The 17,817-nt window shown below is 39.4% G+C and overlaps 1 protein-coding gene across 1 annotated transcript; it reads right to left on the reverse strand.

Moving 5' to 3' along the window:
* Positions 1-5,882: 5,882 nt before the first annotated feature.
* OR4B1 (olfactory receptor family 4 subfamily B member 1) lies at positions 5,883-6,812 on the reverse strand (the record flags this gene model as incomplete). The annotated part of the gene is made up of 1 exon (XM_080815410.1): positions 5,883-6,812. One exon carries the CDS (start codon positions 6,810-6,812, stop codon positions 5,883-5,885), a length of 930 nt encoding a protein of 309 aa, XP_080671536.1.
* Positions 6,813-17,817: the final 11,005 nt, after the last annotated feature.

The raw sequence follows: 17,817 nt of genomic DNA on the forward strand, positions 1-17,817 counted from the left end.
TGATCTCAGGGCTGTAAGTTCAAGCCCCACATTGTGTGTAGAGATTACTTAAAAGTAAAATCTTAAAAAAAAAAAAAAAGTAAAAAATAAATGTATAAAAACAACCATAACTGTGATACAGTTTAAAAAGCTGGCTCAAAGAGATAAGATCTAAAAGAATCAGCCACAGACCAGTCAGGATCCCAGGGTGCAGAAGCAATCTTGCTCCTGATCTGAAGAAATAGCTACAAGTTTGCAGCAGAAGTAAAAACTGAAGTGTGTGGACCCATGCTATCCAATATGGTAGCTACCCACCACATGTAGTTATTTAACTTTAAGTAGAAATTAAAATAAATAAATTTAAAATTAAAATAAAAAAAATTAAAGATTCAGTTCTTCAGATTGCTAGGCATATTCAAAATACCAATTAGCCACATGGAGGCACTACCATGTGTTAGAATAGATATAGAATATTTCCATCATCACAGAAAGTTATTTTTTTATTAAGTTCAATTAGCCAATATTATAGTATATCTTTAGTTTCTGATGTAGTGTTCAGTGATTCATTAGCTGTGTCTAACACCCAGTGCTCATCACATCGCATTGACAATGCGGATCTAGACCACAGCAGCTTCAGAAAACAGAATGTTTACATCCATGTAGGCAGAAACTTCCTCCATCCTATATGTCACTGTGTATCCCTGGCACTTAGAGCAATGCAGAGCACATAGTACATGCTCATTAAGACTTATTGAATAGAGACGCCTGGGTGGCTCAGTGGGTTAAACCTCTGCTTTCAGCTCAGGTCCTGATCTCAGGGTCCTGGGATCGAGCCGCACACTGGGTTCTCTGCTCAGCAGGCAGCCTGCTTCCCCCTCTCTCTCTGCCTGCCTCTCTGCCTACTTGTGATCTCTGTCAAATAAATAAATAAAAATTAAAAAAAAAGACTTACTGAATAAATTATTAAGTAAACCTAATAGCCCTGAAATGGGTGAATGATTAAGTAAACTATGCTACAATTAGACTGTTGATATTATCAAGCCATGATAAATAACTTTTTATGAAAATTTTTAATTGCTCAGGAAATTGGTATGTAATAGCCTGAGAATATATGCCAATACATATACCCATTTCCCCTTCTCTATTTTTTAAGTTTTTATTAAGTTCCAGTTAGTTAACATGCAGTGTAATACTAGCTTCAGGCATATGATGTAGTGATTCAACACTTCAATACAACACCCAGTGCTCATCCCAAGAATGAGCCTCAATCCCCATCACCTATTTAGCCTATCCTTCCAGCCACCTCCATTCTGGTACCTATCAGATTGTTCTCTATAATTAAGAGTCTCTTCCTTGGTTTGCACACACTCTCTCTCTCCCTCTCTCTCTCTCTTTTTTCCCCTTTTTCTCATTTGTTTTGTTTCTTAAATTCCATATATGGGTGAAATAATTTGTTATTTGTCCTTCTCTGACTTATTTTGTTCAGCATAATATTCTCTAACTTCATCCATGTTGTTGCAAATGACAAGACTTCATTCTTTTTTATGGCTAAATAATATCCCACCATACACACACACACACACACACACACACACAGACACACACACATGTACCACATCTTCTTTATTCATTCATCAGTTGATGGACACTTGGGCTATTTCCAAACTCCCCTTTCTCTTTAGGAACAAAACACCCTGATCTTAGCTAAACATAATTCCACTTAAAATAAAAGATTATACTTTCTGGTCTCCCTTGCAATTAAGGGTAACCATGTGATTAACTTCAATCAAATAAGATGAGAGCAAAATTGCTATGTAGCACTTTTGCATAATCTCAGAAAAGAGGAAGTATTCAGGGGCTCTCAGGTGGCTCAGTCTGTGGTGTCTCTCAGTCTGTGGTGTCTCTCCTTGCCTCAGGTCATGATCCCAGAGCCCCAGGATCAAGCCCTCATTGGGCTCCCTGCTCAGCAGGGAGTCTGCTTCTACCTCTGCCCCTCATCATGCTTGTACTTCCTCTCTCTAGCTCAAATAAATAAATAAAATCTTTTAAAAGAGAGAGAGAGAGAGAAAGTGATCTTTTTTTCCTCCCCTTCTTCCCTTTCCTGCCTCCTGGGATATAGATGAAATGCTAAGAGTGATGTTGTCTAACATGGCATCTATTAGTCACATTGTAGCTTTTTTTATTCTTTGAGGGGCAGGAGGCGCAGAGGGAGAGAGAGAATCCCAAGCAGGCTCCAGGCCCAGTGTGGAGCCTTATGTGGGACTCAATCTCACAACCCTGAGATCATGACCTGAGCCAAAAATCAAGAGTCAGAGGCTTAAATGTCTGAGCCACCCAGGTGTCCCACCACATGTAGCTTTTAAAATATAAACTCCTTAAAATTAAATAAAATAAAATTTAAAATTTAGTTCCTTGGACTCACTAGTTCATTTCACTGCTCAACAGCCACTACAAATTTGTTCAGCACAGACACAGACCATCTCCAGCATGTCATAAAGTTTGACTGGATAGCAGTGGTATGGAACATTAGAAACAGTGAGGTCATGAGGTTCAAGCTGTGTGCTGAAGATGGTAGAGTCTGGATTTCTGATAATGTTGTTAGACCTCCACAACCATGCTGGATTTTCTACCTCTATACATTTGTACTTCTGCCTCATTCAGTTGCCATTCTCTTTCTGCCACATGTAGTGAAAACTATACCTTTTTGAAGGGGTGGGGGCTGGGAGGTTGGGGGAACCAGGTGGTGGGTATTGGGGAGGGCACGTATTGCATGGAGCACTGGGTGTGGTGCAAAAACAATGAATACTGTTACGCTGAAAAGTAATTTTTTTAAAAAGTAACAAAAAAAGATTAAATAATAAATGATAATAGTATAAAATTCTATATGCAGAGAAGCTTGCAACACTCTCCTAACTTTTAATCTTTAATCTAAACTTTTCTTTATTTTATGTTTAATACACTTTTTTAATGCTCAGACAGAATCAACAGTTGAGAACTAACTACACGTCTTCACTGCTAAGTGGTATAATTAGACTGTTACACTTCTGTGAATTGAGAAGTTGTTTTTAATGTTTCACAACATTCTCTGGCTCTTAAACAATGGGGGGAAATGCTTTCCTTTGATTCCTATGTTTTTCCAGTGAGACCAGAACAAAGCAAGTAATTAGTTCTCAATAGACCCACCAAGTCTCAACCCTCAGTAGGTGAGGTAATCCCTGAGAATTTTGACAATTCTGTTAGTGTGACTGTTATCTGCTCCTGCAGTATCCAATGACTCAATTGATTGATGATGTTCTTTTCCAAGCTCTCAGCAAAGAACCCAGACATGTACATGACTAAGTCGCTCCCATCACAGCCTACATCCTAATGTCCCAGCCTTCTGCAATACAAGCAAGACATTGAGAGAGAGATAGGGGAACTCCACCGAGCTTAGTTCTGGACCACATGCTTTAAAATATGTATTAACAAAGTATAAGCATATTTAGCATAAAAGACAATGTGGAGCCATAATCTTTTTTTAATTGAAATATAGTTGACATACAATACAGTCAGCATCTATTTAATAAACATTTATTGAGCACCTACAACATGTCAGGAACTGTGCTAGGCCCTCAAAGGCAATTACGAGACAGAGAATGTTGAGCCCAAAGCAGCCTCAAAACAAAAGAATTAAACTGTCTTTAAATGCTTGAAAACTTTTTGGTATGGAATCAGGGCCTATTCTCAGTAGCTCAAAAGAACTAAAAGAAGACCTATGTGTGGACAGACATGTAGTAATTTTGTAAAATAAAATCAATGACCAGCAGCAATAATAATGAGATGATGACTAATATTTATTGAGGCCATGGTAAAACTCTACCCTGTTATTTTCTAAAAGCTTTACATATATCATTGTGTTTAATGTTCAGAATCATCTTGGGGATACATGTTATTATTAATCTTATTTTAATTGTTCAAAACAATGTTCAGAGAAGTGAAGTAGCTTGGATCTTGGATTGTGGCTATCGGCAATTGGAACATCCTACTAAATTTCAGAGCTTGAGCTCTTAAAATTTTAACAGGAAGAGATGTGCTCTTCGCCATGAAAGGGTTCAGAGTGAATCAATAAGAAATAATAAAGAGAGGACAATGCATGGGCATAAAGGGTTAATTCAACAAGCACTTATATTTTTTTCAGCAAGCACTTACGGAGCACCAGTTACATGCATATTTAGAGCCACAAAGAGGGGACAGTGAATAGTCTTGCCCTTGAAAAAAACACATGTAAAATAATTATAATCAAAGTGATAAGGCAATGATAAAGGGATACAAATATAATCATGGACAGGAGACACAAATTCAACACAAGGAGGAAGGAAGTCAGAGAAGGCCTCATAAGGGAGATGACTTTAACCGTCTTAAAGGATGTATAGGATTTTGCCATATGGAAAAAGGTGGTAAAGTTATTCTGGGCAGAAGTATTTCCTCAGGGTTTAATGATGATGTCATCCCTGGCCATGATTATTGGAGAAGTGAAGGAGATTTCCTGGTGCCTTTAAAGCCACTATTCACCTATATGTTCAGTCCGCTCCTAAGGAGCAAGAGACAAGTCCCTGTGGCCTATAACACCACCTGTGATGCTCCATCCCTCTACAGGGAAGCTGCCTGAATTCTTTCACCTGATCCTCAAGGAGAGGTGAAAGGATGGAGTGCAAATGCAAATCCAGTCCTTGTAATTCCAAAGCCAAAGAGGCAAATTTCATTATATTTTCTAAACTGTCCACAGTGATATGAGTCAGTTGGGTGAAGCAGAATTTCAGAGAGGTGGAAGGATATATGAGGTCACCAAGATGAGGAAGGAGCAATTAAACCACTGTTGGCCAATACAATAACCCCCCTCCACAAAGGTGTCAGTGCAGGCAAGCTCAAATAATGGCTGAAGATCACAGAAATAATGGTCAGTCACACTGGGATCACAATAACAGAGGCACAGACTGTCAGAATGAGAACTTCACAGAGAAACACTAATAGGCAAGAAAAGAAGTGGACATGGCATGGTCATTTAGAATAAAGGACAGAAGTCTGGAGTAGAAACATGCATGGACAGTATTTCCCTCCCTTTCATCCTTCAAGCTAAGCCTAATAAGAATCTTCTACATTCTGTGTTTATTTATATTTGGATAAGCCTAAAAGTAATCTTTCCATTAAAACATTGACTTGATCTTTCCCCACTGAAAGCTAGAACCTATGCCATTTCGATTATTTTTTTAATTTATGGATGCTGGACATCGTGAAAGGGCTTGTGAAAATTGAAGAACTATCTTTCGTACCAACATGTCACAAGAACTGAAATTGCCCCAGAGATTTTTTTCAGTACTTGTAATCAGATGGTCTATTTTACAAGATGCCAATAACCAATCAGAAGAACAGAAAAATTCTTGGATACGATTTTCAAAGATACACTTCTCCATATTGGAAGGTAAGATCACATTGGTACCCTCTTCAAATAGCCCATGATAATTCCTCTCTTTGGTTTTCCTTCTTAATGAAATACAGGTCATTATTAGGTTGAAAAAGGAAGGGAGAAGAGAGGGAGAAAGGAGGGAGGGAGAGAGGGTGAAAGTATGTAATAGAAGTACTTTAACCTGTCAAAATATTCTCCTTTCCATTTGCATTTAATTTAAGTCTCAATACTACCCAACCCCATGACATGGTTGGATATCATGGAGCCAATCTGATCTCTGTCCTTGGAACATTATACCAGGATACCAGCCAAGTCTTTAGTTCTAAGAAGAATCACAGAAGCAGCAATATTAAGTCCTTACATTTGTTTCTGCCATTCCTGAATGTCTCAATGAAATCAAAATCTATTTCAAAAACAGAGAATAATCAGATATGTGTTTTTCTCTATCACTTTCCCATTTTTACTCCATTCCTGGGTTCTTTTTGCCCCACAACCTCCTCATGGCAATCTTCACCTCTGCATTTCTGAGTGTGTATATGATGGGGTTTATCATGGGAGTGACAACTGTGTAGAACACAGCCACCAGTTTATCCTCAGTAAAGGTGGAGGAAGGTCGCATGTAGAGGAAGATGGCAGGTCCAAAGAACAAAAGGACCACTGTGATGTGAGAGGCACAGGTGGAGAGGGCTTTGCGCCTCCCCTCTGCAGAATGATTCCTTAGGTTGAACAGGATGACAATATAGGAGGACACCAAGATGAGGAAGGAGCACAGAGCAATTAAGCCACTGTTGGCCAACACAATAACCCCCTCCACAGAAGTGTCCGTACAAGCAAGTTTGAATAATGGCTGAAGATCACAGAAGTAGTGGTCAATCACATGGGGACCACAGAAGGGCAACTGGATGGTGATGAGAATCTGTATAATGGAGTGAAAAAAGCCACCAAGCCAGGAGCCAGTCACCAGTACATGACACAGTGGACGGCTCATAATGTTCATATAATGAAGAGGCTTGCAGATGGCCACATAGCGGTCATACGCCATTACCACAAGCAGAAAGATCTCAGTGACCCCAAAGAAGTGGAAGAAGAATATCTGAGCCACACAGCCCTTCAGGGAAATGGTTTTAATCTTGACAAGTAAGTCTGTGATGAATTTAGGGACTACAGTGGAGGAGTAAGTGATCTCCACCAGGGACAGGTAGCTAAGGAAGAAGTACATGGGGGAGTTCAGACTCTTACTGACATTGACTGTCAGGACAATGAGGCCATTACCCACCACTGTGGCCAGGTACACGAGAAGAAACACCACAAAACACACTCTCTGCACCTCTGGATCCTGGAAAAGGCCAGTGAAAATTAACTCAGTCACATTATTTGTACTGGACTCCATGTGGAGAAGATGAATCTCAGAGAAGAGTCCTGTGACAAAACAAACATATCATAACACCAATTATGCATGCTTATTTAGTACTTGCTGTTAATAGAACCCTTTCGTACATAACATCTTACTGGTTTATTTTACTTACTTATTTGTTAACATAACCAATATTTATCCATTCACTACCCAACAGCCCACTCCATACAAAACACTATGCAATCTATCTCACAGAAACTCCACGATCCCCATTTCACAAGTGAGAAAACCAAGGCTCAGAGACGTTGTGAATTAGCAAAGCCTCCCAGTAAGAAGTGGACCCAGAACAAGAACCATATCATTTTATTCCAACTAGTATGTTATCTCAAGTATACCCACACTGAAAATAATAATCAACATTTTCAGCAATAATAGGTATCCCTATTACCAACAATTCTTATCATGCCTTAGCAAGAGAAATTCTCAAGTGAACTTCTGCTCCTTAATCCCTTTTTCCTCCATTTATTCCTCAGAAATGCCAATCTCATTAATAGTTCTCCCTCACTAAAGAGTGCCTTCAGTGTTATCCTTACATGATATTATCAAAGTTTCTGAATTTTTCAGGCCCTATGGTTTTGCCCAATCCCACATCTTCATGAAATGTTACAAACATTTTGAGAAAATTGTGGCACCTGGGGTCAAAGTGGACATCTGGACGCTGTTGAGAACATAGGTCAGTATCAAACAATAGTTCACATATAATATATGGGGATTTACCAGTTCGGTTGTTTCTGTCTTCCAGTATTCTCACCTTGGTCAGCAGGAGGTGAGGATTTATTTCAAGCCAGTTCTTTGACCAAATGTTTTATTAAGCACCTACCATGTGCCCAGGCAATTCAGGACATATGAGGGAAGAAAGAAAGATGGCTCTCACCCTCAGGAAGCTTTTTGCTTCATGCAATTCAGTAGCACATTTATGAAACGAGGCAGAGGGAAACTCTCGAAATTTTCTCTGCTTTTGAAATTACTCTGAAGTTGTCAGTCATGATGTTGTATGCCTAAAATTAATGTAACATTTTGTGTCAGTTATAGTTCAGCTAAAAAAACAAGTACAAAAAAAAAAACAAGTACAATTACTTTGAAGTATTGCTTATTCCTTTTATTTTTCCTTCTTCCACTTGTGCTTCCAAACTGAAAAAGATTAAGTACTTCCCCCCTCACCAATTTCTCTCACAGTAAAAATTAGATGTGCACAAGGTAACAATATGCTGAGAGAATCCTCAGCAAGTTACCTGGCTAGAACTGGAGGAAGAAATGGGGGGTTGCATGGCACGAAAGAAGGGTACCCAAGAAGAACAACTGAACAGGAGAGGGAAAGCAAGAGGAGGTCCCCTTACTGGTGCAGAGGAAGGGAAACAATGAAGGCATCAGAAACCACCACAGAGGATGTAAAACAGTCTGGTGGCCTAAGGGAAACTAAAGTATGTGTCTACCTGATATTCACCATTGTCATTGTTATTGTCATCCCAACAGCCAGAGCAGCAGACACTGCTGACATTTAGTTAGTATCTACTGTGTGCTGGACTGTGGTAAGCACTTTATCATTGTCCCCTCAATTAATTCTTCCTGTACCACTTTGAGGTAGCTAATTGATAGGTGAGTAAACTCTGACTCAGAGAGGTTAAGTAACCTGTCCAAATACACACCGCTTGTGAGTGACTGAGCCAAGGCTGGAATGCAGGGCTTTCTAGAAAGGGAGGGAGAGCTACCACTCCTCAGCCAGAGAAGAAAGGGGTTAGCCACTCCGGCACCTTAGAGAAATAACACCAAGACCTATCATTAATACAAAACTTGTCCAATTATGCCTTCCCTGTGAAGAGCAGGAGCATTCCAGTGAACTCCAAGTTACCGGGAACATTTCCATGCCACCACCTCTGGAACAAAAGAAACCAAGAAGCTGTGTGGGATACTGAGGAGAGTGTGAGACTTGGAGATGCCCCTTCTTCCTATGCCCCCATGGCATGGATTCAACCAGGGGTTAGAGCTGCAGCTGATGGCGCTGAGTTGTGGACTCAGTATCCCCCAGCAGGGGGGCCCTGACAGACTGCTCTTCTCAGCTGAGTCTTACAGCAGCACCATCATTTTGCCTGGTCCTCAGGCTTGATTCTCTGAAGTTACCTCTAACTCATCCTCTTCTGCATTTCCCACATTTACAAATCCCCACATCCTGTTGATTTCACTAGGTTTTTCCTCCACCTCGTCCTGCAGCCTCCATCTTCCTGCAGGATGTAAGTTCATGTGAGGATTACCACAATTCCCCCCATGCTCCAACTGTCTCCAGAAGTCCCAGGTCTTCAACCCCTCGATGTGTTCTGTATACTGAAGTCAGAATTCTTCCTGAGTCTCTCTGCTCAGATCACTCAGAAACGACCAATGTCTCCCAGGTGCCTGGAAATCAGCCCTCAGTTCCTCCAAGCTCTAACTTTCTCATGCTCCTTCTCATGCTCCTTCAGGCCAACTTTACTGACAACTAAACAACACATGTTATTGTCCTATTTAGAGGTCCGCTCACCTTCTCATCAAGGCAACCTGACAACCACCACAAGAGCATCTCTTACTTTTCACATTCCATGGCGTGCCTGCCCCTCCGCCTGCCACTCCAAGTCCTACCCTCTCTACGATGTCCACTGTCTAGGAAGCCACCCTGGTCACTTCCACACTAGTTCATTCACCTCAGCTCTTGACTCTGGAAATGAGTTTAAGTGATCATGCGTTAAATGTAGTAACCCATGTAGTACTCAGTTCATAGCAAACCCTCAAAAAATGTAAGCTATTTTTATCATAGTTTTTAATACTTCTAAAATGCAAATCTAAACAAGTTATGCATTAACTTAAAATCTATTAACAGCTTCCCACTGACTACAAGATTAAGTCCAATAGTATTAGCAGGGCATATAAGCACTGGATCCTGATCACCTTTCTAGTTTCACTTGCCAAGACTTCCTTTGGAGCCTATTTTTCAGCCATTCTGAAATATATATCATTCTCCCCAAATTGTCCATTACCCATATACTCTTAACATTTTATGTGGCATGCACACCTTGGCTTTCTGATTCGTGTTTATTCTTGTTTTAATGCTTAGATCAGACACCACTTATCATTCCACTCCAGCCAACACTTCTTCTATGTTTTTTACATCTTTCTACTGGAGTATTTAGCAAATTTTATTATAATTATTGTTTCTGTATCTGTCTCCCTTACTAAGTTGAGCTTATTCACGTCTGAATCTTCAGAACTAAATACATAGTAAGTGCCCAGTAAATGGTCATTGAGTTGAATTTCAAAATGAAAATATTCTCTACTACCTGCAACTGGAACCATACAATTCATTACAATTGATTTTTATATTGACTTATTGCTTCCTGTGGTTTTATGTTGCTTATTTGTCTTCAGTTCATTACTCCTTAAACCCACCCAGCACCTAAGTGTCAATCTTACAGATGGGGCTCAGAATATATGTAGACTTCTGATTGATGATAAACTGACCAACCAGGAGAACTGATAAGAAAGAACTAGATTATTTATTGCTATCTGTATACATTTTCCTTTCAGCCTATCTTGACCACATATAACACAGGTGTGACTCTTTCACCAAATAGTTAAGGTTGTGAATAATGTAGATCATTTCTATTTCAGAAACAGACATTTTACTGCACAGGGTCAAAGCCACATGTGTTACAACTTTGCAGTAAAGTTCACTGTGAGCTGGGTAGCTAAATCATTATGTTCCATAGAAGATATTTGTTGTTCTTTGTTTTGTCCAGTGTTGCAAGGACACGAATTGTCTAATTCTCATTAAAAGACCAAATCTCTTACACATTCATGTACATATCATATCTGAGTTTGTATGTTGAGATTACCATTTGGATCACATGGTATATATTTTAAAATACAAACAAAAAATTCATTAGGGGAATGTAAGACAGTTGTATCAGATGAGTGCATGGGATCACTGTGAGACACACAGGTGATGAATTACTGAAGATCAGAGGTGACCCAACTTTGAGTGGAGGGAATAGTTCCAGGTTCATGGACCTCTAAAGGGCTGGAGAAAACAAAACAAGAACACCTGCTGAACTGCTTTTCTCTCTCCTCAGGAACTGATCTACAATAGGGTCTATGGGAACAAGCACTGCAGTTGGCAGCCCATTCTTAGCTCTATCACCTACGTATCATATGTCCCTGTAAGATTCTTTTTTTTATTATTATTTTATCGGAATAGCGTAAAAATTCATATCTGGCATGGTTGTTGCAAGAAATAGGCCTAAGATAAAATATATAAAACACTCAAGAGGGTTGGCTGGCAAATAGGAAGCTCTCAATAAGTAGTAGCTATTATTAGTTCAGACTTCCTGGTATTTATTTACATTTCTCTCCTTTCTCTTCCCCCCTTGTCCAAAAGAAAGACAATTAGTAATAAATTATCTCCTCTTCCCCTCAGCACTTCCCAAATAAAACCCTCATCCTAGGATCACAGATAACAAGCTAATCATCCACGGATTACATCTAAGCCTAGGTAGATAAATGATGTTCTAGATCCTAACTAGATAGAATTTTATCCTCTAAAAAAAAAGCCACAATGAGAGAAATCTGACAAGGGCAAAATAATAAGTGATAGAGAGCCTGAAAGACCTATTGCAATGAACTTAAAGTCACATCACAAGGGCTCTTTCCCACAACTGATGCTAGACCCCAAGTGACACTTTATGGAATCCCAGAATGTGAATACCAAGGAGAAATTGAGGGCCCATTCTGTTCAGCCTCCTCCTTTTTACAGAGGCAGAAACTGAGGCTCAGGGAGGAAAAGTGATTCACTCTAAATCATACAGTGATTTGGAACCTTACACCCACATTCAATCAACCTGAGACATCCTTCTGCGTATGTCATTACCTACCTTGTTTGAGTAATGCTCAGACTTACAGCAAAGATTTGAACATAAATGTTCTTCTCCTTAGAATTAGGAACAATTTCTCCCTCTGTTGCATGAGCTCATCACTCAAAGGAATGTCCTGGGCTGAAGAGACTAAAGGAGTGTGCCCTGGAACACGGGAGGCTCTCCTGAAAACAACTGTTCCACCAGACTTCTTCCTCCGCATAGAAGACCCCCCAGTGGGCTAAGCTGCTTCATCTCAACCAAGGCACCAGATGAAACAGAAGAAACCTTAGAGCTGAAAGGCAATTTAAAGACTATTAATACAATCTTCTTAGTTTACAGATGAAGCAGCTAAGGGAGAGTTTAATTGACTTCTGAGTCACACAGCTAGTTACTGGTCAAGTTGCCGATGCAGTTTCCACAACACTGGGATTCCTTTCTAGTGATTTTGATTTTGTGATTGTTATTGCCAGTTAACAGTGCCAGTCTTGCTTCCATACAACAAAGTTCCATCTGTTCTATGATAATTTAGAAAATGAACAGCCTATGGGGATGCAGATAAATCACAAAGGGAAGGATTCAGGAAATCATCCCCATGGCCAGTCTTTAGGTCATCTATTTAGAAACAGAAAAATAGGTACAGACAGCTAGCCAGAGAGTTTAAGGTCCTGTTTTTTAGTTTAGAAAACCCATTCATTCACTAGAAGACCAAGGATTGTTTTTCAATATTGAGATGCCTAAACTATTTAAAATAAATTGAGCCTCACAGTGTGATGAAGAGCCACATTCCCCATGGAATTTGTTGTCTCTAGTGTAAAACTCTACCAAAAAATTGTGAGTTAGGAAAAGGCTCAAGATGTTTTTCAATTATTTCAGCTGGAGAACTTTAAGAAGTTACAAACACCTAATTATTATGCTCTGAGAGAGAAAAGCTAAAGACATGTCAAATATATTCATGGATACGAAAATAAGATGTTGCACTAGAAATACAAAACCCAAAAACAAAACAAAAAAAATTTTAAATCAGAAAGGAGTTAAATGAGAGTTGATTAAACTCAGGGAAAAATAAAATAAAAAGACAAAAAGCATGTCAGAAATGAAAATTAAATTACCAAAAGGAGAAGAGTCTAATTAAAATATAATAAAGAGCATGAAAGTAAGTCAGATAATCAAAGGAAATAAAATGACATTTTAAAGAAGTTAGGGGAACCGGGGTGGCGACACAGTTAAGCATCCAACTCTTGATCTTGGCTCAGGTCATGATCTCAGGGTCATGAGATCAAGCCCTGCATCAGGCTCCTTGCTCAACACAGAGTCTGCTTGAGATTCTCTCACTCCCCTCCCCACCTCATTCTCTATAAATAAATAAATAAATAAATGAGTAAATTCTTTAAAAATAAAAAGTTAAAAGGGCCAAAAGAGAGGGGTGGAAATGGTAGTTAGACCAAGGAGGCTTAACACACATATAATTGATGTCCCAAAAAAATCAAAACAATAAAATAGAACCAATATTTAAAACTACAATCCAAAAAATATTTTATAAATTTAAAAACACCTAAAGCTACACATTGAAAGGATCCACTGGGTGCCAGGAGAAATTAACAGAACAATCAACCCAAGATGTATCCTAGTAATACTATTAGACATTAAAGATAAAAAAAGAAATCCTCAGGAACTCTAGGCAAAATTATGACATAACTTACAAAAACAAAAGACTTGTAGTGGCATTCAACTTCCCAAAAACAATACAAAGCAGCATTTTCAAGAATATTAAGAAAGTCTAAACCAGAATATTATACTTAGCCAAGCTGTCTTTCAATAAACAAAGTTTTGATCAGGTAATAACCCAAAAATACTGTACATAAGCACCCTTTCTGAAAAATCTACTATATAATGAGTTTCACTGGGAAAACTTCAATAAAAGGACAGTCATTCTATCAGGTCTTTCTTTTTTATGTGTTTCCAAGACTTTGTTGTTAGGTGCATATGCTATTAGGATTATTATGTCTTCTTGGTGAACTGAACCATCTATCACCTATGTAATATCCTTCTCTTTCTTCAGTAATATTCTTTGTCCTAAAGTCTGTTTTGTCTGATACCAATATATTTTCTCTAGCTTTTATTGATTAGTGCATTTATTATGTATCTTTTTCCATAATTTTACTCCTAATGTATGTATGTCTTCATATTTGAAAAAATGCCTTACAGGCAAGATAAGTTTGGGTTTGGTATTTTATACAATTTAAATATTTTTAATAAATGTTTAAGTCATTATATTTAGTGTAAGTATTGACTGGTTTAATTCAAGCATCTATAATATAATATATATTATATGTTAAATGTTATTGTTTTCTGTATGTTCCATTGTATTTTGTTATCTTATTCCTCATTCTCTAATTTTGAATTAGTTTATTTTTATGATTCCATTTTACCTTACTACATATTATTTGTTTCTTTTTAAAATATTTTAGTGGTTGCTAACATATATGTATGCATATACAATATTACAGAGACTATATTATATAACATATTATGCCTTTCATTTATTACCATCTACCTTTAAGTACTTTTATGGAACTTCAAACAGTCTAAGGACCATATAGCACTACACGTCCAATTCCTGCTTCCCATTTCTTGTGATATTTTCATATAATTTACTTTTGCATATACTACAAACCTATAACATATTGCTCCTACTTTTGCCTTAAAAATCACTTAGGAGTGGGGCACCTGGGTAGCTCAGCGGGTTAAGTCTCTACCTTTGGCTCAGGTCGTGATCTCAGGGTCCTGGGATCGAGCCCTGCATTGGGCTCTCTGCTCAGTAGGGAGCCTGCTTCCCCCTCTCTCTCTGCCTGCTTCTCTGCCTACTTGTGATCTCTCTGTCAAATAAATAAATAAAATTTTTTTTTAAAAATCACTTAAGAAGGATGCCTGGGTGGCTCAGTCAGTTGAGCTGCTGCCTTCGGCTCAGGTCATGATTCCAGGGTTCTGGGATCTAGTCCCCGCATCAGAATCCTTGCTTGGCAGGGAGCCTGCTTCTCTCTCCGCCTCTGCCTGTCACTCTGCCTGCTTGTGCACATGCTCTTGCACTCTCTCTCTCTTTGATAAATAAATAAAATCTTTTAAAAAAAATCACTTAAGAGCAACTAAAATAAAAAAATATAATCCTTTATATTTAGCCTTTTTTAAAACAATTCTGAAGTCTTCACTTGTTCATATATATTCAGCTTTCAATCAAATAACATATTATATTGAAAGATATAGCAGATAACAGGAGTAGAGGACCCTATTTCAACCAGTCCCCTGAATTGAGCTGGATATCTATCAGACAACTCTGAATACCCACAAAATCAGCCTGAGATGTAAAAAGGTATATCCATATCTCTACAAACAAAATATCTCCAGCAATTGATTTCAAGGCATGAGGTGGGGTGTGGGAGGCACGTGCATGATTCTGGGGGCAGATTTTGGAAGATAAATGTAAGGGGGAGGGAGCCTCCAGGATCCTGTACTGTCTGAGTGCAAAAGGCTCCCACACTGGAGACTGGGCACAGACTCCCAGACTGCTAGCAGCGGGGATAGGACTTTAGGGTAACCCTCCAGACTGAAACCTGGAGCTGTGGGGGCACATGTTCAAACTGGGGGCAGCTGGCAATTTAGAAGCACAAAGGGCAGAGATGTGCCTGGACCTGGAAGCAAGGGCTTGGAGTGCTGCTGTGGGATGCATAACCCAGGACACTGTGGTTTTTAGTAGCACAGACAAAAACAGAGTCAGTGTGGCCTGAAGGGTTCTCTGGAGAACAGACTGCAATCTTTCTGTTCTGAGACAAGTTTGGATACAGTCACTCCTGCTCTGACTCTTGAAAGAGATGCGGAAAGCTGCAGGGAAAGTCCCCAGAGAACAAAGCCCTCCCAAAAAAAAGTGGTTCTCACTGAGCCCATCCCCCCCCCCCCACAGGAGGAGGACACCCTACCCAAACAGGGTTGCCTGAGTAACAACACTGCAGGCTCCTCCCCTAGAAGACAGTCTGGAAGAACAAGAGGGTGACAACCCTAAGATCCCTATAACAGGTGCATCTTATTTCAGTTGTCGTCAATAATCTGGACTCTGTACATTCCCTCAACCAACCCTCAACAGAATGACTAAGAGGAAGAACTCCCAACACAGGAAAAATTCAGAGACTATGACCCCTGCCACAGAACTAATGGATACTGATATAAGCAAGATGTCAGAAATAGACTTCAGGGTAACAGTTATGCGGACAATACCTAAGATGGAGAAAACCATTAATGATAACATAGGCTCTCTAAGGGCAGAAATGAGAGATGATCTAGCAGAACTTAAAAATTTTATCAATGAGATCCGATCCAATCTAGATAGTCTAATAGCTAGGGTAAATGAGGCAGAAGAATGAATTAGTGATCTAGAAGACAGACATAGAAAAGAGGGAATAGGAAGAGGCCTGGAACAAACAGCTTAAAATCCATGAAAACAGAATCAGAGAAATAAATGACGTCATGAAATGTTCCAATGTCAGAATTATTGGGATCCCGCGGCGGGGGGGGGGAGAGGACTAGAAGATACATTTGAGCAAATCGTAGCTGAGAACTTCCCTAATCTGGATATGAAATAAACATTCATGTCCTAGAGGCAGAGAGGTCCCCTCCCAAGATCAAGGTGAACAGACCGACGTCCAAGCATATAATAGTTAAACCAACCAAATCTTAAAACCAAGGAATCCTAAGAATTTTAAGAGCAAGTTGAGGGAAAGAGACTCCTTACATACAGAGGGAGAAACATCAGAATAACATCAGACCTGTCCACAAAGATCTGGCAAAGCAGAAAGGACTGACAAGACATATTCAGGGTACTAAATGAGAAGAACATGCAGCCAAGAATACTTTTTCTGGCAAGACTGTCATTTAGAATGGATGGAGAGATAAAGAGCTTCCAAGACCTTCAGAAATTGAAAGAATAGAGGCGTCTGTATGGCTCAGTGGGTTAAAGCCTCTGCCTTCAGCTCAGGTCATGATCCCAGGGTCCTGGGATCAAGCCACACATCAGGCTCTCTGCTCCACAGGGAGCCTGCTTCCCCCTCTCTCTCTACCTGCCTCTCTGCCTACTTGTGATTTCTGTCTGTCAAATAAATAAATAAAATCTTAAAAAAAAAAAAAGAAAGAAACTGGGGCGCCTGGGTGGCTCAGTGGGTTAAAGCCTCTGCCTTCAGCTCAGGTCATGATCCCAGGGTCCTGGGATCGAGCCCCACATCGGGCTCTCTGCTCTGCAGGGAGCCTGCTTCCCCCTCTCTCTCTCTGCCTGCCTCTCTGCCTACTTGTGATTTCTGTCTGTCAAATAAATAAGTAAAATATTTAAAAAAAAAAAAGAAATTGAAAGAGTATGTGACCACTAAGCTGTCCTTGCAAGAAATATTAAGGGGGGTTCTATAAAAGGAGAAAGACCCCCAAGAGTGATATAAAACAAAAATTTACAGAGACAATCTATAGAAACAAGGACTTTGCAGGCAGCGTGATGACAATTAATTATATCTTTCAATAACCACTCTCAATGTGAATGGCCTAAATCCTCCCATAAAACAGGACAGGGCTGAAGATTGGATAAAAAGACAGGACCCATTCATATGTTGTCTACAACATATGACTAATTTGACTAATTTGGAAAGATGCATCCAGACTGAAAGTGAAGGGGTGGAGAACCATCTTTCATACCAACAGACCTCAAAAGAAAGCTGTCATAGCAATTCTCATACCAGACAAATTAGATTTTAAGCTAAAGACTATGGTTAGAGATACAGAAGGACACTGTATCATTCTTAGAGGGTCTATCCTACAAGACCTAACAATTGTAAATATCTATCCCCCCAACATGGGAGCAGCCAACTACATAAACCAACTGTTAACAAAAATAAGGAGACATATTGATAATAATATGTAGATAGTAGGACACCTGAACACTCCACTCTCAGCAATAGACAGATCATCTAAGCAGAAAATCAACAAAGGAACAAGAGCTTTGAATGACACACTGAACCAGATGGACTTCATAGATATATACAGAACATTCTACCCTAAAACAACAGAATACTCTT

This window comes from Martes martes, assembly GCF_963455335.1.
Source record: "Martes martes genome assembly, chromosome: 10".
Taxonomy (NCBI): domain Eukaryota; kingdom Metazoa; phylum Chordata; class Mammalia; order Carnivora; family Mustelidae; genus Martes; species Martes martes.